General features: G+C 44.7%; 1 protein-coding gene across 1 annotated transcript in view; it reads left to right on the top strand.

The window, feature by feature from the left end:
• The window catches only part of ADAMTS3 (ADAM metallopeptidase with thrombospondin type 1 motif 3), a 141,220-nt gene that overhangs the window by 28,147 nt on the left and 90,716 nt on the right, over positions 1-22,357 (top strand). Inside the window, exon 4 of the mRNA XM_035103109.3 lies at positions 16,309-16,465. Coding sequence (XP_034959000.3) covers positions 16,309-16,465 — 157 coding nt within the window. The remainder of the gene's footprint in view (positions 1-16,308; positions 16,466-22,357) is intronic.

Here is a 22,357-nt window from a genome sequence, read left to right as displayed (position 1 = left end):
AGGGAGAAAAAACACAGGGGTCAGGCTGAGTCTAACCCAAAGGCCAGGCGGAACAGCTCTGTCTTGCAGGCCCTGCGGAAAGATGACAAATCCCGCAGAGCCCTGGTCTCCTGGGAAAGAGCGTTCCACCAGGTTGGGGCCAGTACTGAAAAGGCCCTGGCTCTAGTAGAGGCCAATTTAGCCATCTTATGACTCGGGATCTCCAGAATATTATTATTTGTGGACCTTAAGGTCCTCCGCGGGGCATACCAGGAGAGGCGGTCCCGTAGGTACGAGGGTCCCAAGTCGCATAGGGCTTTAAAGGTCAAAACCAGCACCTTAAACCTGATCCTGTACTCCACCGGGAGCCAGTGCAGCTGGTAAAGCACTGGATGAATGTGATCCCGCGGCTGGGACCCTGTAAGGAGCCTTGCCGTGGCATTCTGCACCCGCTGGAGTTTCTGGGTCAGCTTTAAGGGCAACCCTGCGTAGAGCGAGTTACAATAGTCAAGCCTGGTGCAGAACTAAAAATGAACTGATGTGCAGAACTAAAAAACCGAAACCAAGGAAAACGAAAATTGACAGCTATTTCCATTCCTAGTTGGGGGTAATATCTATTGCGGTGTGGGAAGAGAGGGAATGTCTCAATATTTATTTATTTGCATTTATAGCTTACCATACACATGGTGTTACTTGTTGTTGTTGTTGTTGTTGTTGTTGTTGTTGTTTAGTCATTTGTTGTTTAGTCGTTTAGTCGTGTCCGACTGTTCGTGATCCCATGGACCAGAGCACGCCAGGCACTCCTGTCTTCCACTGCCTCCCACAGTTTGGTCAAACTTATGTTGGTAGCTTCGAGAACACTGTCCAACCATCTCATCCTCTGTCGTCCCCTTCTCCTTGTGCCCTCAGTCTTTCCCAACATCAGGGTCTTTTCCAGGGAGTCTTCTCTTCTCATGAGGTGGTGTGACTAGGGTGGGTCAAACACAGCTTAATACCCCCAAAATAAAAATGAAGTGAAATAAAAACTTGTATAATTCTTAGCCAGTCTAGAATGCATTACAGCCACCCAGATCATGGTCACTGTGGATTGGCAATAGTTTATTATTATTATTATTATTATTATTATTATTATTATTATTATTACCCCGCCCATCTGGCTGATGAGCTGATTGTCCCTCCCATGTGTGCAGCTGCAGTTTATAGGGAAGAGGCAGGGAGAAATGGATTGTGCCACCTGTCTGAGGGACACAGGAAACTGCTACATACAGAGTCAAACCCATCTAGATTTATATTGTCTACACTGGCAGGCAGTGGGTCTCCGGAATTCCATGCAGGAGTTCTTTACAGTCTTGCCTGGATATGTTGGGAATTGAACTTGGGACCTTCTGCATGCGAGCTGGATGCTCTACCACTGAGCTAAGGCAAGACTTCCCTGGTTCTTCTTTTGTCCAGACCTGCACTGCCTGTGCTCGATGTCTGATGGTAGCTCTCTGTGCACCAGAACTTTACCATGAACAAAGGTGGGTGGGAGGGAGAGGGTATCAGTCCAAGTGGTTCTTATATTGCCCAGCCTTTGCTGAAAGCCTCATGAAGGTAGGCGCTGCTTTTTGGAGGGTGGCAGGGAGATCACAATAAAGCTGAACTGCAAAGAGATGGTGGGTTGGAGAGTGTGGCGGGTGATTAATTTAACAAACACAAAGTGGGCGGTCATTAGATGTTCTTTAGTTATGTGTTTTGGAACTGTTGTTGAATCACACCTTCTGTCCTTGGCGATACTTTTTTTTTTTGCAAAAAAGAGAGGCGAAACCTAGAAACGAACACAGTACTGGGCAGATTGACAAGTAATTTTCCTTCTGGATTTTTGCTTTTGTTACCAAAAGGTGGCATCTGCTTCTTTAATCCTCTGTGACTGAGGTCACTGCTTGCAGCATACTGAAATAGCCTGCAGTCTTTAGGAATTACAGGCAAGCCCAGTCCAACCCAGTGTTTGGTGCTGATGTTGCCCCAAGAAGGAGAATCAATCTCCTGTTTCTCCAGGACTAGAAGGACAAGTTCTCTTCTCCCTCAATGTGTGGGATTGCCAAGCCATTGATAAAGCTCTCCTCCAAGAATTGAAAGCCATCGAAGTTAGTGACCATCATTCGACTATGAGCGGCCAGAAGATGTACTTTATTTCATCTGTCCTGAATCTTCCAACATTCAGCTTTATTGATACCCATGAGTTCTAGTGTCATGAGAGAGGAAGAAAACCCTTTCTCTATCCACTGTCTCCATGCATTATTTTATAAAGCACTATAATGTTGCCTCTTACTTGCCTTTTCTTGAATTAAGAAGTCCCTTATATAACGATCTCTGGCAGGTAAGCAGCCTGATAAGCTGCAACGACTCTCCATCAGTTTTATACAAGTTTATTTACATCAACAAATCCAGAGCATGGCCTCCGCGTGCTCTCATTAACAGTAATTGCTCAGTCTGACTCATCAACGCCAAAAATCCCACCTTTCTTCTCTTTCCCTTCCATTGTTCTCTGAACAGTTCTCCAGTCTCCTAGTACAGGGCTGGCCCGTTTCCTCACCACTCCCAGAAGACACAGCCTCAGACTCTGGCTTATCTGCTAGTTGCCTGGCAACACTCGGGCTGACTTCCAACTCCTCCTCTCCTTGGGAGCTAACAGCTTCTTCCCTGGGAAGGAGCGGGGCTGAGCTGTCCTCTCTAAACTTTTGACAAACGGTCTCAGCTGCAGTTGTCTTTGTCCATGGAGTTTTCTTGGCAGGGATACTGGAGTGGCTTGCCAGTTCCTTCTCCAGGTGGATCACGTTTAGTCAAAACTCTCCACTATGACCTGTCCATCTTGGGTGGCCCTGCATGGCATAGCACATAGCTTCTCTGAGTTATTTAAGCCCCTTCGCCACGACAAGGCATTGATCCATGAAGGGATCAACAACTCAGCTGCAGAGTCGGCTCCTTGCTCGCTTAGCTCAATTTCTGAGGGTGACTCTTCCACTGTGCTCTGGGGGGGGCACATTCCTGACACCTAACACTCCAACTTTATGTCGATTCTCCTTTTCTGAACTTTTGCCAACTCTTCCATATCCATTTTGAAGCGAGGCGACCATTGTTGTTGTTTAGTCATTTAGTCCTGTCCGACTCTTTGTGGCCCCATGGACCAGAGCATGCCAGGCACTCCTGTCTTCCACTGCCTCCCACAGTTTGGTCAAACTCATGTTAGTAGCTTCGAGAACACTGTCCAACCATCTCGTCCTCTGTCGTTCCCTTCTCCTTGTGCCCTCCATCTTTCCCAACATCAGGATCTTTTCCAGGGCGTCTTCTCTTCTCATGAGGTGGCCAAAGTATTGGAGCCTCAGCTTCAGGATCTGTCCTTCCAGTGAGCACTCAGGGCTGATTTCCTTCAGAATGGATAGGTTTGATCTTCTTGCAGTCCTTGGGACTCTAAAGAGTCTCTTCCAGCACCATAATTCAAAAGCATCCATTCATCGGTGATCAGCCTTCTTTATGGTCCAGCTCTCACTTCCATACATCACTACTGGGAAAACCATAGTGACCATAAAAAAACTGATGGTGACATAGAAAACTGGGAGGTGACCATAACTGTACACAATACTTTAAATGTGGTCTCACTGCAGATCTGAATAATGGCACGATGATACTGGCAGCTTTGCTTGCAATTCCTTTCCTAACAATACCTAGCATGGAATTTGCCTTTTCTACGCCTTCCGCCCACTGGGTCGACAACCTCGCATGCAAGAAAGAGAACCGTTACAAAAATACCGTGCTTTGCGTTCCCAACGCCACTCACTTTTCTGTAGGTGATGATGGAAACATTTCTAAACACAGTAAAATCCCTCTTCGTGATTCTCTAATTCGTTACGTGGAGAAACTTCCAACTCTTGAAAGAACATAGGAGCCCAGGGAACTGCTTTATGCTGAGTCAGACTCTCGGTGCATCTAGAATCATAGAGTTGGAAGAGACCACAAGGGCCAACCAGTCCAACCCCCTGCCAAGCAGGAAACACCATCAAAGCATTCTTGACATTTGCCTGTCAAGCCTCTGCTTAAAGACCTCCAAAGAAGGAGACTCCACCCAGGCCCGGCTCTAGGTAGACCCCCGGTGGCTCAGGGCACCATGGCGCCGGTCGCCAGAAAGGCTCCGCGAGCTGCGCCCGCCCGCTGGCCGGCCGATCCGCCAGTCCGCCGCGCAGCTGCGCCTGTGGGAGCCGCGCTGCGCGCTGCGCCCACCCGCCCACCGCACTGGGAAACGGGGTGGGAGGGCGCCAGAGAGATCGCGCTGTGCCTGCCCGCCCGCCGCTGCGCCCACCCGCCCACCGCGCTGGGAAATGGGGCGGGAGGGCGCCGGAGAGATCCGGCGCACCACAGCGGCAGGGGCGTTTAAGACGGCCCTGACTCCACCACACTCCTTGGTAGCAAATTCCACTGCCGAACAGCTCTTACTGTCAGGAAGTTCTTCCTAATGTTTAGGTGGAATCTTCTTTCTTGCAGTTTGAATCCATTGCTCTGTGTCCGCTTCTCTGGAGCAGCAGAAAACAACCTTTCTCCCTCCTCTATATGACATCCTTTTTTATATTTGAACATGGCTATCATATCTAGCTTGCAATTGTCCAAACGGACTGGCAGTGGTTCCCTAGGGTTCCAGACAGGGTGCCTTTTCCAGCCTTGGAGCTGCCAGGGGTTGAAAACAGAACTTCTTGCCATTAAGGCAAGTGCTCTACCACCGAGTCGCGGTCTCAGAAGTATGGATCCCACTGAAAATCACCAACCCCAAGTTCCATGACACCTTATCCCCGTAGCTATGGAAGTAGGAAATCCATAATAAATTTTACTGCCGATCTGTTTGGATGTCGGGCGGGAGCAGCCAAAGGCGAAAGCGGTGTGGGCATCATTGCCTCTTCTTAGCTTTCATTCTCCCTACCTTCCCAGTAAATTGGGCAGTGTTCGGTGTGCGGTTCTGAACGTTTTTCATCCCCGGACTTAAAAAAGCATGTGGCAGGTATTTTGTGACGCAAGTTTTGCACAGTCATTGAACCCAACACACCTTAAACTAACAGAGAGGGTGAAAGGTGGCTGTGTCTCTTCGGTGCCTGGAGATGTGTTTTTTAAAGACATGGCAACATCGTAGCTATAAAAGCACGTTTTATGTCAACTCTTTAAGAAGTTAAAGACTGGAGGGTTGTCTCCAGAAACTGCACCCCCCCTCCTCTCCCCCACAACCCATGTGCACCTCCCTCCAGCCGGGTCTGCTGTGTTTGTCTTGGCAAGCAGAGAGTGTCTGCTTGGCTGGTGCTCGGCTTTTAGACGGATGAAACACAGAACTCTTGATCCTTATTTCAGTGGCACTTCTATTTAGCGAATGGCAAAGCAGAGCTCCCATCAACCGCTTGCAATTGTCCAAAGCAGTGTGTGTGTGTGTGTGTGTGTGTGTGTGTGTGTGTGTGATGCCCTTGCAAATGTGCCCGTTTGAATAATGAGAATGGCAGCTGGAATAGAAAAAGATTCCGTGGGAAGCTGCAGGAATTCTTTCAGAACGGAATGCCCGTAAAACTGCGAAAGCTGTAAGGTGGTAATACCTTTCTTTGGGGGGGGGGGGGAGGACCACTTTAGGGATGGAGGAGAAACCGGATCCAGCCCATATTGAAAGAGGATCCTGCTTAATTTTGCACTTTCTGAAACAATATGTGAACTGAAACACAGGAAAAATTTGCACATGAAGCAAATCTACAGACATACACATATTTATTGCGTACACAAATATATACCCGTGTTTCTCATATTATAAGACACGTCTTATATTTATTTTTTCCTCAAAAAAATACACTATGGCTTATTTTCAAGGGATGTCTTATTTTTTTCCTCCTCCTCCTCCTCCTGCCGCGGCCGGCATTGCTCCTGCGCCTATCACTATGTCTTATTTTCGGGGTATGGCTTATATTCCTTGAATGCTTAAAAATCCTGCTATGGCTTATTTTATGCGTATGTCTTAAAATATGAGAAACAGGGTATATATATATATATGGAGAAATTGTTGGAACAGGAAGTGCTATGTATATGCTACCATTTGAGGACAAGCATAGACATTTATTGCCGTTTGTGCTCCACAAATCTGCATCTTGGAAGAATAGCTTCCAGCCTTGCAGACCTTTTTGCCAGAGAGGGCAGGGCCTTGACTGACTCCAGCTACAAAAGCCGAAGCTGCTAAACACACTCTTGGGCTGGGATGTTGTTTAGCAGGGTTTGTTTGAGGGCAGGAGGTTGTTGCTGCTAATGCTATTAATTTTTGTATCTTCATTTTAGCCCTTATTATGATATATGTAGAAATTGTTTAATTTGGTTGTGTACTTTTTGGTGTTTTCTTCATTGATTATGGCTACGCATGTTATGTTTGCAATTACGTGTTTTTTTCATGTTGTGATCCTCCTTTATCATGGTTTTCTATGGAAAGGCGGCATACAGATAAATTGATGGATGGGTGGAAAATCACACCAAAATGCTTATGGATTTGTGTGAGGATTCAGTGGGGGGCCCGGGTGCATTTTTTTAAAAAATAAATAAAAATGAAGTGATTTTGAAATGTGGAGAACTGAATTTAAGATTGGAAAAATGAGAAACAAAGTGAAACCAAAATTCACATATTTATCCTTCCCTAGCAGGCACAACAAGTCTCTGGGGCTGAGGCCTCTACAGCCTCCCCAATGACCACTGAGACGGGGCTCAGCCGTCTCAATCTTGAGGGGCGGAGGAAGCCTGGCGGGATTTGGCCCTGGCTGACCTATGAGGCCTGGTGTGTGAATGCCACATTGGGACATTGAACAAAAGTTGAGCTAACTTTCTCACAGCGTAAGCCACAGTGTTAACACACCATGTTGGCCCGGCTATAAGCCACGCCCTCAAATAAGCCACACCTTTAAAATTCAAGGCTTATTTGCGGGTGCGGCCCGCCTCCTGTCACTACCACCCTGAACGGGAGGGGAGCCAGCGCTCGGCATCTCGCTCCCCAAGCCGGTGCTCGGCTCTGAATACAAGCCGCACGTTAAGTTTTCAGAGTCTGAATTTTTTTGGGGGGGGGAGTGTGGCTTATATTCGGGCCAATACGGTATTTATGCTTTTGAATTTGCCCTCTGGGCCGTACAGCACTGTTGCAGAAAATGCCCCGTGACGCTGCATCTCTATCTAATTAGCACATTTGTGGAGTCAGCACATATAATCAAATAATTAGCCTCCTCCTCCTCCTCTTCTTCTCAGCCTAGCATTGGAACAAAGCAACAGATGGTTGTTCTTAATTAATAGCTCCTCGGTGCCATGGGGCTTAGTGGAGAAGGCTGTTTAATTTCATTAGCATGGATCAAGGCAGGGTCCCATCCACTCCTGTAGCAGAAAAGGCTGGCTTAACCGTAGATTAGCCACGTAGCTTCTTCCAGACTTTGCCATGGCTTCAAACCAAAGGGCCCAACGGGAGGTCAAACCCCAGGAAAATGTTCATACTTCCTCTCTTCATTGAGAACAAGATCAGCGACAAATCCCAGGCCCCTGTTTGTTTATTTATTTAGTTCTCTTAAGCTATTAATATGCATCTTAATTGCTAAAGCTTCGAAGTGGTGCACCCATCTATTTTTATTTTTAAACACACACATTGGATAAGATCAACTGAAATTAATAACGAAAGCAAAACGCTTCCTTAAAATTGCCTGCTCGACTAGAAAGGTCTTTGTTGAGCTGGATGGCTCAGTCCGTAGAGCATGAGACTCTTAATCTAAGGGTTATGGGTTCAGCCCACACATTGGGGAAAAGATTCCTTCATTGCAGGAGGCTGGGCTAGATGACCCTTGGGGTCCCTCCCAACTCTACGATTTTATGATTTTATGAATCTGAGCACTCAACAGGGAAGGGGTTTTCTAATCTCAGCCAGGAGAGAATTCTGCAGAATTGACCTCAAGATCAATGACTGAGCCACATTTATTCTGGCCTGTTTGAAAGCTGCTGGACTGATGAGGAATGCCCCACTTGCACACCCAATTGTATTTAAAAACATCAGCACCACCACCATCCTGAAAATTCATCAGAGTGCACGTTTCCCATGTGTGGGCAATTTTGCCAAATATCCACTTTTTTTTGCAAGCAATTCTCTCCAGTATTGCTCTTGTTTTCACCAATTTATTCATTTTATTCTCATTTTGTCCTAATATGCACTTTTTCTTTGGCTGGAGGACTGCATCACACACTTTGGAGAAGCATGAATGTCCAAGGACAGCTACACTCCTGTTCGCGTATTATATCAGGAACTGCAAATTAGGTCATTTCACATGAAAATGCAAACCAACCCGAAATTCTCCCCCATCGCTGCTCTATGGTGAAGTACAGCCTCTTGAATGTTGCACTTGATTGTTAGGGCTTTTAATACTGGGATGAGTGTTTGGTTTTGGATGCCTGCTAATTCTGTTTGTGTTAAGGAATGTGAACATCCAAATGCAAATAGAAACACAGAGAGCATGACAGCAGATTCCCCATTCAGTCTCAGGGTTTCAGAAATCGGTACACCCTTGGTGTTGGATATATTTGGAACTTAAAATACCAACGAGTCTTTTCCAGGTAACCGCAAGCTTCTTGGCTGCTGTGGCCATAGCAATTCTCCCTCCCTTGAAACTCACACCCAGATATATCCGAGAGGTGAGCACAGCTGGGCATTTGACTTCTTGTCTTAGTGGATTTCTGCTTGTTAACAAAACTGCCCCCGTCCCCAACCCACCTGCCTGCCAGGTAGGGATGGACGGGTGACTCTGTCAGTGTCAGATTCTCAAGTTTCCAGTCTTAAATTCAGTTCTCCACATTTCTACAGAAAATTCACCAGCGTTTAAGTTCTCATAGCAAAGACATTTCCATGTGCAGTTTCAATATGCACATTTTTTTGCAAGTGATATTTCTCAATATGATGTATTCTTCTGTGTTATTTTTTTAGGAATAGCTGCAATTTTTATGCAAACGTTTTCCCCAATGTATTCATTTTTGTACGCATTCGTTGGAGCACTGCGTCACAAAATTGAGAGAAGGGCAAACTGCAAAGGATAACTCTGGTTTGGGTTTGTGTAATGCTTCAAGACATGAGAATTATTTGAGAACAAAATGGAAACATTTATGTGTGGTGATAGCTAGCAGCATATGCGTAAGAGATATATTTCAAAGGGGCTCACTATCAGCTCTGGTCTTCCGAAAGTCCAAGCAGACCTTCAAAACAAAGAGGCCTGCATTGGTAGAGTGATCTTGGCATCAGTTATGCAGGTGGTAGTTGAAAAACCGTGGCTTTTGGGGCATTTTTTTTTGGGGGGGGAACTCACAACAATTTAGGTGTCTTCCTAAAAGAAGCTCAGGAACTTGTCCTGGTTTTTACTTTTTGAAATATGGCAACGAGAGAGAGAGAGAGAGAGAGAGAGAGAGAGAGAGAGAGAGAGAGAGAGAGAGAGAGAGAGAAAGGAATGAAGTGAGTATGGGCTTCACCGTAAGGCAGCTTTTTTTTGGGTTGGTACAAAGAATTTCTCCCTAGTATCTCAATATATGCACAGCCCTCAGCATATTTACTCTGAACAAAATGTTGCTAAATTCAGTGGCACTTAACAGAACATTCCAATGCACGTTCATGCAGCAATAATTCATGTTGAGCTTGATGAGACTTATTCCCTACAAAGTGTGTTCAGGATTGCAGCATTAGTGGGGTAAGATGAGGACAAAGTTTGAGAGCACCAGGTCACTGAAAATCTGGGCAGGGGACATTTTAGAAGGTGAGAAAGCACTGCGGAGGGAGGGATCCTGCCTAGAGGCAACTCTACCCATTGATTATTATGTTGAAACAGGAGTAGGCCCTGACTGACTTCACAGTAAAGAGGCAATTAGGAAGGAAGCCAATTCTTTTCCCCCCTGCTGAACTGAGTAGAGTAAGTGATTACTTATCCAGTCAGGGGAGAGATTGTATTACAGCATTGCCTGGTGGCTGGTAACACCACACCTGAATTCCTGTGCACCTTTTGACCTTAAGAGAGTAGAACTGCAAAGCAATAAAAACCAAGTGTTGAACTGTGCATCCAGAAATGCCATATGGTTAGGAATGGCAGAGAAATTCAATTAAGTTTTCATTTAAATGTGGACTTACCTCATTTGCACTTCATGAAACAATATGTGAACTGAAGCACAGTTCAAGAAGGATACTGACAAGCTGGAACGTGTCCAGAAGAGGGCAACCAAAATGGTCAAAGGCCTGGAAACGATGCCTTATGAGGAACGGCTTAGGGAGCTGGGTATGTTTAGCCTGGAGAAGAGAAGGTTAAGGGGTGATATGATAGCCATGTTCAAATATATAAAAGGATGTCATATAGAGGAGGGAGAAAGGTTGTTTTCTGCTGCTCCAGAGAAGCGGACACGGAGCAATGGATTCAAACTACAAGAAAGAAGATTCCACCTAAACATTAGGAAGAACTTCCTGACAGTAAGAGCTGTTTGGCAGTGGAATTTGCTACCAAGGAGTGTGATGGAGTCTCCTTATCTGGAGGTCTTTAAGCAGAGGCTTGACAGGCATATGTCAAGAATGCTTTGATGGTGTTTCCTGCTCGGCAGGGGGTTGGACTGGATGGCCCTTGTATTCTCTTCCAACTCTACGATTCTATGATTCTATCTTTTGCAATTCACACTGTCTGAATTTTGCAAGGCAGTCCTCCAGCCATATAGCAAAATGCATACCCTGGGGTAAAGTGTGCCTTATAGATGCATACATACAAACAACCCTGTTTATATTAGGCAAAAATGCATACATATTGGCAATTATCAAGCCCAGCAATATGTACAGAAATGCTTAAGGTGGAGGAAAGTCTGCATTTATGCATTATAATAGAGCACACAGCTGTGTAAGAATGTGTCTATTATGCAAAACTGCATACAAAAAAGTACTTATTTGGAGAAAATCACATGCTGGTGAATTTTCACCTGGGATGGATACACAAGAAATGGATGGATAGATGATAGACAAACAGATAGATATAGGTCATGGAATCATAGAATCGTAGAGTTGGAAGGTACCCTGAGTCCAACCCCCTGCAATGCAGGAATCTCAACTAAATCATGCATGAGAGATAGGGCCGCCCAAACTTTGATTAAAAGCTTCCTATAAAAGAGACTCCACCACCTTCTGAGGGAGCCCAATCTTACCACCAGAAAGTTCTTCCTAATGTTTAGTTGGAATCCCCTTTCTTGTCATTTGAATACATTGGATTGGGTCCTCCCTTCCAGAGCAAGAGAAAACAAGCTTTCTCTATCTGTCATGTGACAGGCTTTCAGATATTTGAATATAGCTATCATATCTCCTCTGAGTCTTATCCAGGCTAAACATACTCAATTCTCTAAACCATTCCTCATGAAGCTTGGCTTTTAGACTCTTTATCATCTTGGTCGTCCTAAACATTCATACTAACCGATGCGGCTATATGGAGAACTGAACTCAATATTGGAAAAATGAGGAACTGGTAGAAAATTTACCCACCGCTTCTATTTACCCATCACCAACAAATTGTTTTTGAAAATATTTCCCCCTGTGATCCTTTCATGAATTATGTCATCATCTATCTTACCACCCGCCCCATCTTTAGCTGTGAAATAGAAAAACGGAAGAGGAACTTGCTGGGGGAAAAGGCAGCTGTGTGCCTCCTCTCTTTTATTTTCTTTCCTTTGAATACTTCCAAGCTGAAAGCATTGAAAATGGGATATTTAAACAAACGGGGGAGTGCCAAGATAGAATCTTACGTCATGAGCATAGCAACAGTAGGCACAAACTCTCTCTGTCCCCCCCCCCTCCATTTCAAATGGCAAGAAAGCAATCCATTCACTTGCCAGGAGGCCGCTAGGTTGGCCAACCTAATAATGCTTCTTGGCCATGCAGAAAGGGAAAAATGAGGGTGTGATCCTGAAATGGACTTATTTGAACTTCAATATCCCAGTGGTTATTGTTGAGGAAAGGGGCCATTTAGAGGCAGGGTGGATGCACTGCATTGCACTGCAGTTCTGCCATATCCCAATGAAAAGGATCTTCTGTAGCAGATTTGGGAAATGCCTGTGCCAGTGATCCAGGAGAACCACTGCCAGCTGATTCCTGCCTTAAGAATGTCTTGTGTGTTTTGATGGAGCTGCATATTAGCCTAAAAAAAAAAAAACCACACGCAACTTTTCAAGGAGCAAGAATGATCAAAACAGATAATTATATGGAATATTCCAATCCCTGACTTCTTTCCTTGAAAGGAGCAGTGCCGGATTTATGTATAAGCTAAACAAGCTATAGCTTAGGGGCCCCCCAAAAAATAAAGGAAAAACAAACAAACCCTGGATGTACATTTCCAAAATATAAGATGAAAAACAAATAAAATAAAACCTACGTACAACAGTGTTTTGTGTTGTGATGTAAGCAATGGGCCCCGGCTGCTACCCTGTTCCCTAAAATATCACATTTAAAGGGCTCCATTACCTTCAGTAGCTTAGGGCCTCATCAAACCTAAATCCGGCCCTGGAAAGGAGTACAAAGTGGGGGGGGGGGATACACAGCATGTCTACTCAAAAGTCAGTCCCATTTAATTCAATGAGGCTTACTCTATCGTAACTAGATAACAGTAATACAGCCAAATGCAAAGTCAGTAACTTGGCTTTTCAGCCACAAAAGCTTGCATGTTACCCCTTCCAGCAACCAAGTAGTTGAGGAGCTAGTCCTCTGATCCTATAGACTAGGGCTGGGGAATTGAATGTGGCCCTCCAAGCCTCTCTATCTGGCCCTCAGGAATCTCCCCAGGCCACTTCCCTTACCCAGTCAACCCCTCTAGTGGCCCTGCTTTCCTTGAGTGGTTTTTTTTACCTGCCTAGGATGTCCTTCTCCTTTTACTGCCCCTTCCCCCACTGCCTTCTCTCACCACGGCCAACATTTTGATGGCTTCAGGGCAGAGGTGTTCTAAGTAACCACAACTTTGAAGTGGTGTTGAATAACTTTTAAACGGTCCTAAGCATTCCAACTAGGGAATAGATCCCACGCCACATGACTCTGCAATGTCTCTCTGCAATTTCTCATTGCTGTTTAATTTATCAGCTCCCATGGAGCTGCTACTGTTGCTACTCCCCCCCCCCCAGACTGTTCAAGGCAGTGTAGTTTTCATGGTGGATCAGAAGTGGGAAGATCCAGATTCAAATTCTTATTCCCCCATAGCACTTAGTACATTGGGCACTGGAACACTGGACATTGGAAGCTGCCTTGAACTGGGCCAAACCACTGCTCCATCTAGCTCCATATTGCTCCTACAGGATTTAAGGATTTCTGTCCCAACCCTACCTAGAGAAGCCGGGGATTGAACCTGAGACTTTCTACAAGCAAGGCAGATGTTCTGCCACTGAACTATGCCTGTTCCCCAATTGCCCAAAGCCAGTAGTTAAGGCATAGCCAGTGTGGTGACCTCCAAGTGGAGTCCTGCTGCATCTGCACCCGCTACAGGGAGGCAGTTGATTGCCAGTTTGTAGATGCACACTCTCCAACTTGATAAATGGACATAAATCTGACATCAGAAATCACAAGACAGAGAAACCAGTAGGAGAACACTTCAATCTCCCAGGACATTCTATACAAGATCTCAAAGTAGCTGTCTTATTACTAAAGAATTTCAGAAAAAGACTGGAAAGAGAAGTTGCTGAATTGCAACTTATTACCAAACTTAAAACCATGGAGAGACCTGGTCTGAATAGAGACATTGGATTCTTATCTCATTATACACGATAAAGCAATTTTTAGCCATCTCACCACTTGCTTTTTCCTGTAAGACCAATTGCAGTCGTTAACTGTCATTAACAAGTTTACCACACCTATCAGCCAATCACCCATTCCCACCACCCTTCTGAGTAATACCCCTCCCCACCTTCTCACTATATACATAATAATCTTTATTCAAATTTTTAAAAGACACATACATAACAAAGGAAGACAAAAAAACAAAAATAATAAGAATATTCAAATTATATACATACACAAAAATAATAAGAATATTCAAATTATATACATACACAAACAATATTATCACAAATAAAGGAAAAAAGAAAAGGAGGGGGGAAAAAGAAAAGAAAAAATACAGATAAAAAAAGTCACTTCCCGTTATTTACAGCACGCGTTTCTTTGTTTCTTCTCTTCTTCCTGCTGATCCTCCTAATCTGTTCCAAAACCCATTTTCACTTTATATTTAATTTAATTTCCTCTCTCCTTTTAGATTCTAATCTAAGCACCTCACTAAATTTGTCTCCATATTTTCTCTCTCCAAATATTCTTGAACATATATCCATTCTTTCATTATCTTTTGCCTCAGAACTTGTCTAATTATTGCCGTTAATTTTGCCAGTTTTAGATATTCGACTAGCTTCTCCTGCCATTCTTGTATCGTAGGTAGGCTAGCCCCTTTCCATTTTGATGCGAGCAATACCCTTGCCGCTGCACATCCATACAGCAGGATATTCGCTCTATCTTTTGGTACATCCGATGGGGTCATACTCAAGAGAAAGGTTTCAGGGGTCTTTTTGAATGTACATTTTAAGAGTTTTTTTAGCTTTTCATATAGTTGGTTCCAGAATTCGGCCACTTTGGGGCATGTCCACCAGCAATGATAATAGCTCCCAATTTTGTCCTGACATTTCCAGCATTTCCCCTCCCCTGTCTTATAATATTTCGCGATCTTATCTGGAGTCATATGCCATCTGTAGAACATTTTCAAGATATTCTCTTTAATTGATATACAAGCTGTAAATTTAGCGTCGAATTTCCATAATTTATCCCATTGATTTACCATAATTGGCCTGCCTATATCCGATGCCCATTTTATCATAGTATTTTTCGTAAGTTCATCTTTTAGCTCCCAATCCAATAAGAATCTATAAACTTTCCCAAGTATTTTTTTCCCATTATCTAAAATAATTTCTTGTAATTTAGACTTTTCTTTGGGGAACCCAATTTCCCTATGTATCTTGAAAATGCTCTGTATCTGGCAGTAGTGTAACCAACTAGCGCAGTGTATTTTAATTTCTTCGTATGGTTTTAAATTGAGTTGGTCCTTGTCTTGTATCAATAAGTCTCGGTATGTAGGCCATCTTTCCTTTATTGGGTATCTGCTCATCGCTGTCATTTCGGTGGGTGATGCCCACCAAGGGCTGTATGGCTCCAATAACTGTTTAAATTTGAGCCAGATCTGGTACAGGGATTTCTTAATAACGTGATCTTTAAATTCTCTTTGATTTCCTTTCTTATCCAACAAGAGGTAGGCATGCCACCCTCTTGTGTGTCTGAATCCTTCTAGTTCTAACAGTTCTCGATTCTCTAGAGTCAGCCATTCTTTTATCCAGCACCATCCAGCTGCAGCGTAATAAAGTTTTAAATCAGGGACCCCCCACCCTCCTCTTTCTATGACTTCTGTCAATAATTTAAATTGTATCCTGGGTTTTTTATTTGCCCAGATAAATTTACTTAATATTCTTTTCCACTCGTCAAATACTTCCGTTTTCCCTATTATGGGCAGCATCTGGAAGAGGAAAATAATTTTAGGGAGGATCACCATTTTAATCGCTGCAATCCTTCCAGATAGGGACAAAAATAATTTGTTCCATCTGCCTAGATCCTCCTTGATTTCTTTCCATAATTTTGTATAATTATTTTCAAATAAATTAATATTATTTGGTGTTACTTCTATGCCTAAATACTTTAATTTATTTACAATTTGCCATTCTGCCAATTCTTCCAAATCCTTAATTTCTTTTCCTCTTAAATTTTTAATCATAATTTTTGTTTTTTTTGCGTTAACTTTAAATCCAGATACTCTCCCATACTTCTCCAAATTCTGCTTTAGTTTAAGTATTGACTCTTTTGGGTCCTCCAGCATAATTATAACATCATCCGCATAACCTTCTCACTATATATAAGGGTCTGGTGACTTCTATTTCAGTGTATCTGAAGAAGTGTGCATGCACACAAAAGCTCATACCAATGACAAACTTAGTTGGTCTCTAAGGTGCTACTGGAAGGATTTTTTGTTTGTTTATTTCTCCAATGTGTCTTTGTCCCTTAACATTTCCACACCCCTCTGGAGAGCAATTCAAGCAGGATTTCTGTACCTCTCATCCCTACCCCCTGTTTTGTATTACCTTCAGTGGTTGACAATTCAATGATCCCAATGACAACTTATTATCATGACAAATATGGAAGACGGATTCTTCACATGTTGGTGTCTTCTTTCTTCTCTTCCTCTTCCTCCCTAGGCTGGAATGATCAAAGTGGGTGAAGATGAATATTTCATTGAGCCATTGGAGAAAGGGAAACAAATGGATGAAGAGAGAGGGAGGAGTCACATGGTCTATAGGAGGTCGGCCATTGCACAAGATCCAGGAGATATACTCCCTGACATTCTCAGTGAAGGTATTTCTCATGTCTATGCCTACTTGAACTCACTGACTGCATTGGGGCTGAACACAAAAGGCTAGCATCTCCGTTGCCTCCCATGCTTCCACTCCCCATCCCTGAAGGACATTAGAAGCTTTCGTTTTTCAGTTTTGATTAACCAGAGTTTAGCATTCCATCAGAACTTTAAATTGTGGTTAATCTTAAGTGTAAGTAAGTAAGTAAAACTTTATTTATTTGCGTGGCCTACAGGCCATTGCAACAACGGATTCATATTACATATCCTGGTAAAAGAAAAAAGAAAAATGCTATATATAACAATAAAATGTGCTGTCTCGGGATTCAGCATAACACAATTAAAATGAAACAGGTGAGATCTTAATTATATGTTCACACAGGAGGCGCTATTGTCCTTCAGCTGGCGGCCCTCAGTCTCATGGCCCTCTCAGTAAATCTGGCTACCTTCTCTGTTGTCTGGGCAGTCTGGTCTGCCAGGAGGAAAAACAGTATATCCTCGGATGGGCAGCCCGAAATGGCGGATATCAGCGGTGTGATGATCTCATCCCTGAGGTCTTTATATAGGGGACAGGACAGGAGTACATGTGATACAGTCTCCACGCTGCCAACTCTGCAGGGACATAGTCAATTCTGGTATGGTGTTTTTGAGAATCAACCTTCAAGGGCGGCGGAGGGTAACATGTCCAGTCTGGCCAGCGTGAAGGCTCGTCTGTATTTTGGGATGGTTAGATTGGACAGGTATGGTGACCAGAAGTCCATGTAGGAAGGTGGAAGACAGATATACCATGCGCTAAATTTCTTAATAATGGCCATATTGTTTTGTTGTTCAATGTTCTTCAGGCGCTGGTATATGAGGCTTACATCTTACATCTTAAGTGTATATTTTGTTGAAGTAAGCCAGCTTCATAAACCATTGTGTGAAACTGACATTTCCTATATTAACTACAGTTTAGGATTGTATCAGAACTCAAAACTGTGACTAATCATATTTTGTTGAAGCAAGCCAGCTTCATAAACTGCTGTGTAAAGCTGACCTATTTCAAACAAACCATAATTCAGGTTAACCACAGTTTATCAGGTTTGAACAATGCCACAACTTCTGGTTAATCAAATGTGGAAACACAACACTTTGAATTGTGCTTGGAAACATACTGGGAACTAATGTAGATCTTTTAGGACCGGTGTTTTATGGTCCTGGCAGCCGCTCCCAGTTACCAGTCTAGCAGCCACATTCTGGATTAATTGGAGCTTCTGCATCACCTTCAAAAGTAGCCCCACGTAGAGTGTATTGAAGTAGTCCAAGCAGGAGATAACCAGAGCATGTACCACTCTGGCGAGACAGTGCACAAGCAGGTAGCGTCTCAGCTGGCATACCAAATGGATCTGTAAACAGCTGCCCTGCACACAAACAGCATGGGCTAGGCTCATTCCTAACTTCAAGGTTTAGTGTTATGTCTGTAAGGTCAAAATTTCAAGGGTTTCTTATATTAACTGTGGAAATTTAATAAAAACAACATTGTAGAAGATCAGCAGCAATAGCAGCATGAGTTTTGATTTGGTTGTTGTTGATTGGAATTTGTTTTTGCAAATCCTGAACATTGATTTGATTAAAAACCTAAAATACTCTTTTGGGATTGGATTCACACAGTGATACAAACTACTTGTTGAGTTTGGTTCAAGTAGGATTGAGTTGTATGTGACCGTCGAAGGTGATGCTGAATAAATTGTGTGCACTGAAAACTTTGGAAAAATTCAGTGTCGACCTAGGAGACTGACATTTAACGGGAAACAAAATGATGTGTTAAACTCAAGGATGATAGCTTCATCTGCTAAATGGAGCTTCCATGTTTAGGCAATAGTGTGTTGCAGAATACCAATTGATGGTGGCCTTCTGTGGAGCTGTCACCTTCAAACCCTGCTTTGGGGCTTCTTGTGATGTTCTTTTGCAGTGGTAGACTATGCGATACCTGCCAGATGTTGTTGGACTGCAATTCCCATCACCCCCAGCCAGCATGGCCAATAGTCACAGGTGGTGGGAGTTGTGTCCAACAACACTGAGGATAATGGAAGTTGTGTGCTCTCCAGAAGTCAATGGACTACAACTCCCATCATCTCTGACCATTGGCCATGTTGGCTGGGACTGATGTGAGTTCAGCAGCATCTAGAAGGCTCTAATTTGGCTACCCCTGTTGGCTGGGGTTGTTTTTTTTGATAGTGGTGATGGGGATAGATAATGTGATACTAGCTATGCACTGACCCAGCACAGGGAATTTCCCCATAAGACCTCAGGAAATAACTGTTGTTTTTTTAGAGCTGAACTGCAAAATTAATTGAGTCAGTGGTCTATGATATATCACAATATGATTACAGGGACTTGTAGTTCATGGTCAATCAGCAGTGCAGTTATGTAATTTTAGACTCTGGACTTAATGTTCTTAGGTGGGGGACGTCTTTGGTAATATCTTGCTTACTTCAAATGGTGTTGTGCCCCCCTCCTTAAATTGCTTACTAAAAATTGAGGCAAGCCAACTATGCTGAATTTGGGGGCCCTACTACTCATTCTACCAAGTGGGACACTGGGCCTGCCTTGACTATGGTCAATTGTCCCATGGAAATCCAGTGTGTAGGATGAAGGGTCTGTGAAAGAGCAAAAGATGCCTAATCTCATATGTATGCCCCCAGAGATTACCAATGTGGACACCAGTGTAATGCCTGTGGGTGCAGTGGAAGACTTGAGGTATTTCGCTGGAGTCCGTAACATCTCTCGCCTGCCCAACACTGCCACCGCAGTCAGGAGGTGTTGAGGGCAGTTACCTTCCGTCCCATGAAAAGTACATGAAGGAGGAAGTTGGGAAAGTGACGCTTTTTCTCATGTCCTCTTTCACCTCCATGCACTTTTCAAAGCTCTGATTAGTACTTTTACCCAGATCCCACGAGAAAACAAAATGTGAGCATATACAGTCTCTTGGGAAGAGGGCTTATCCGGGAAGCGGGGTGAAGTGTGGAGAGCAGTTGGTACCCATGGCAGTCACTCAAATTTCAAAAAGTTTGCCCACAGGCTGAAGACGTTTAGCAACACCTGAAGTACTCTGTGCAAGCACAGAGACCCATTCAGCTTCTTTCTCTCACTGACTTTTCTTAATGCCCTAGATTTCATTAGAATTTCCACTTACAGATAAACTAGGGGAACAACTGAGATTTTAACATTGTTTCCTGTCTGAGCACATCACTCTTTCAGAGTAATTGTTTTATCTGGATATGTCTGCAGGTAAACAGAATGTGGTTGGCCCACCTTAAAACAATTATTGTTCAGACTATTTTGCAAGATCTTTTCCCCCTCCCTCTTTTCAAAAAATTATATATATGCTTGAGAAGCCAAGTGGTTCATAAACAAACAATGAATTCTTTCAAAGATGGTTGGAAGTTCTTAAGAGTGCATTGTGTTGGATACAGAAACATTATTATTATTAATGTATTAATAGGAATATTACTATGATGTGGCTTATTTTCAGGGCACCTTAGCATTTATTTGGAATTTTGGTGGATGTGGTGCTTGGAGCTTATTTTATTCTTACAAAGTAGCCAAGCATGGTGTGCACCTTTTTCTTTCAATTAAATCTTTCTTCCGCACTTTGCAACCTCCTTGGCTGCTTACATTTTCTGAACAGGACTCTCCCACCCCAGTGGGAGAAGTTAACCACAAGGGACCTTCTCCTGGCCTTCACTGAAGTATGGGCATCCACTTTTGATGGCTTTAAAAGAGGATTAGACAAATTCATGGAGGGTAAGGCCATCAGTAAATCTGAGACTGTCCCTGGAAAATAGGGGTACTTGGAGGGTCTGCTTTGAGTAACAGTAGAGCTCTTTTGCTTTAGGGCAATTGAATACATGTACAGCTACGAACATGAGTTTGAGTTTGACCAAACTGCGGGAGGTAGTGGAAGCCAGGAGTGCCTGGCGTGCTCTGGTCCATGGGGTCACAAAGAGTCGGACACGACTAAACAACAGCAACAACAGTTCTCAGAGCCACCTGCCCAAGACCACAGGGCTTTTACAAAGCAAAGACACTTCCATGGCGCACTGCTCTTAGGACTGAAACTTCTCTTCCCTTCCTCCCACCTGGTCATTAGACACTTAACTTACATTGGGCTCTTGAGGAGTCTGGAGGACAAATCCAGTCTAAGAAGATTGTTATTTATAAAGGTGGAGTGCTGTGCAATTGGCTTAGCCATAACGGGCATTGTAATTAAGGAAGCCAAGTCACCCGAGGGAGAGTGTGTGGGAGGCATCTTGCCAATCCATTTACAGACCTGAAGGTTGATTACATCCAGCAGATGTGAGCTTCCCACCTCATTCTTATCATTGCCGAGAACAGATTGAGCACACTTCGGAATTCTAACGCTGATTAAGGTGGGGTTGTGGAGGGGTGGAGATTGTAACCAGGGGGAGCATTCACCTACGTCCTCCTCAGCCAAGCCCCATTAAAACTAATGAAACTAGCTTATTCTTTTCAGTTAACTTGAGTGGATCTACTCAGAGGCGTAGCAAGCCCGGGTGGTACCCGGTGCGGAATTTTCTTTTTGTCACCCTCCCCCATTGACAGCTCAGGGTAGGCTTGGGAGTTGCGGGCGGCCACCAAATGTCACCCTCTCAGTTATGAGACCTAGGGGTGCTCTGCCCCCTTCCTATGCCTCTGCACCCCACCCCCATAACTCCCAAGTACCCCGAGCCGTTGGAGTAAGGGGGGAGCTATGCCACTTTGACGGGGCGCTGGCAAAGCTGTGCAGCTTGTCCTCTTGGGACCTTCTTCCCGCTCCCTCCCACCCTGGCTTGCTGTAAAGCGGCAAAGTGGGAGCCGCTTACAGCAAGCTGGGGAGGGAGAGAGGCTGGGAGAGGGGGCCCCTGCTCAGCATAAGTGGCTCCCACTTTGCTGCTTTACAGTGAGCCAGGGAGGGAGGGAGGGGGAGGGGGAGTCGTGACTCCTGCCCACCCCTCCCTGGCTCGCTATAAAGTGTCAAAACAGGAGCCACTTACGGCGAGCCTGGGATGGAGGGGGGCTGGGAGGGGGGCCCCTGGCTCACTGTAAGCGGCTCCTGCCGGTGGCGAAGAGATCCCCCCGCTGTCCATATGGCACTCCAGTGGTGGCAAACCGCTATGTACAACGCATATGCGGTGTCGCTACGCACAGCGCATGCATGCGACACTGCACATATGTTGTACATAGCGGTTTGCCACTGGCGCTGCCCAAGAGCCGTACGGATGGTGGTGGGATCATCTGGTCGCAGCTGCAGCGGCGGCGGCGGCAAGATCCTCTGCTTGCGGATGTAGCAGCGATGGAGGCATCCCACCGGCGTCCGCATGGTGCTTGGGTGGTGCCGGCGGCAAACCACTATGTACAGCACATGTGTGGTGTCACTATGTACAGCGCATGCGTGTGACACTGCGCATGCATTGCATGTAGCGGTTTGCCACCGGTGCCGCTCAAACACCGTACGGACGGTGGCAGGATACTCTGCTTGCAGCTGCAGCTGCGAATGGAGGATTCTCCACATGTGGCTGTGGCAGTGCGATGGCCACTTGCGCCGCCACGCCAGGGCTGGGGTGGCAGGGCAAGCACCCTGTGAGGTGCCTTCTTGTCACCCCCCCGCCAGACATGGAACCCGGGGCACACTGCCACCTGCCCCCACCTTGCGACACCACGGGATCTACTCTCAGTAGGACTAGCGGTGAATACCACTCTCAGTGCTGCAGCAATACTGATTGCTTCAAATAGCTCTGAGTCATCTGGATCCTTTACATCAGAGTTTCCAAAACTTGGGCCTCCAGTTCCCATCATCCCTGACCACTGGTCCTGCTAGCAAGGGATGATGGGAGTTGTAGTCCCAAAACAGC

The sequence above is a fragment of the Zootoca vivipara genome, chromosome Z1 (assembly GCF_965207765.1).
Source record: "Zootoca vivipara chromosome Z1, rZooViv2.hap1.1, whole genome shotgun sequence".
Classification (NCBI taxonomy): domain Eukaryota; kingdom Metazoa; phylum Chordata; class Lepidosauria; order Squamata; family Lacertidae; genus Zootoca; species Zootoca vivipara.
The sequence above is the reverse complement of the archived record's forward strand: the minus strand, read 5'-3'. Positions and strand labels throughout refer to the sequence as shown.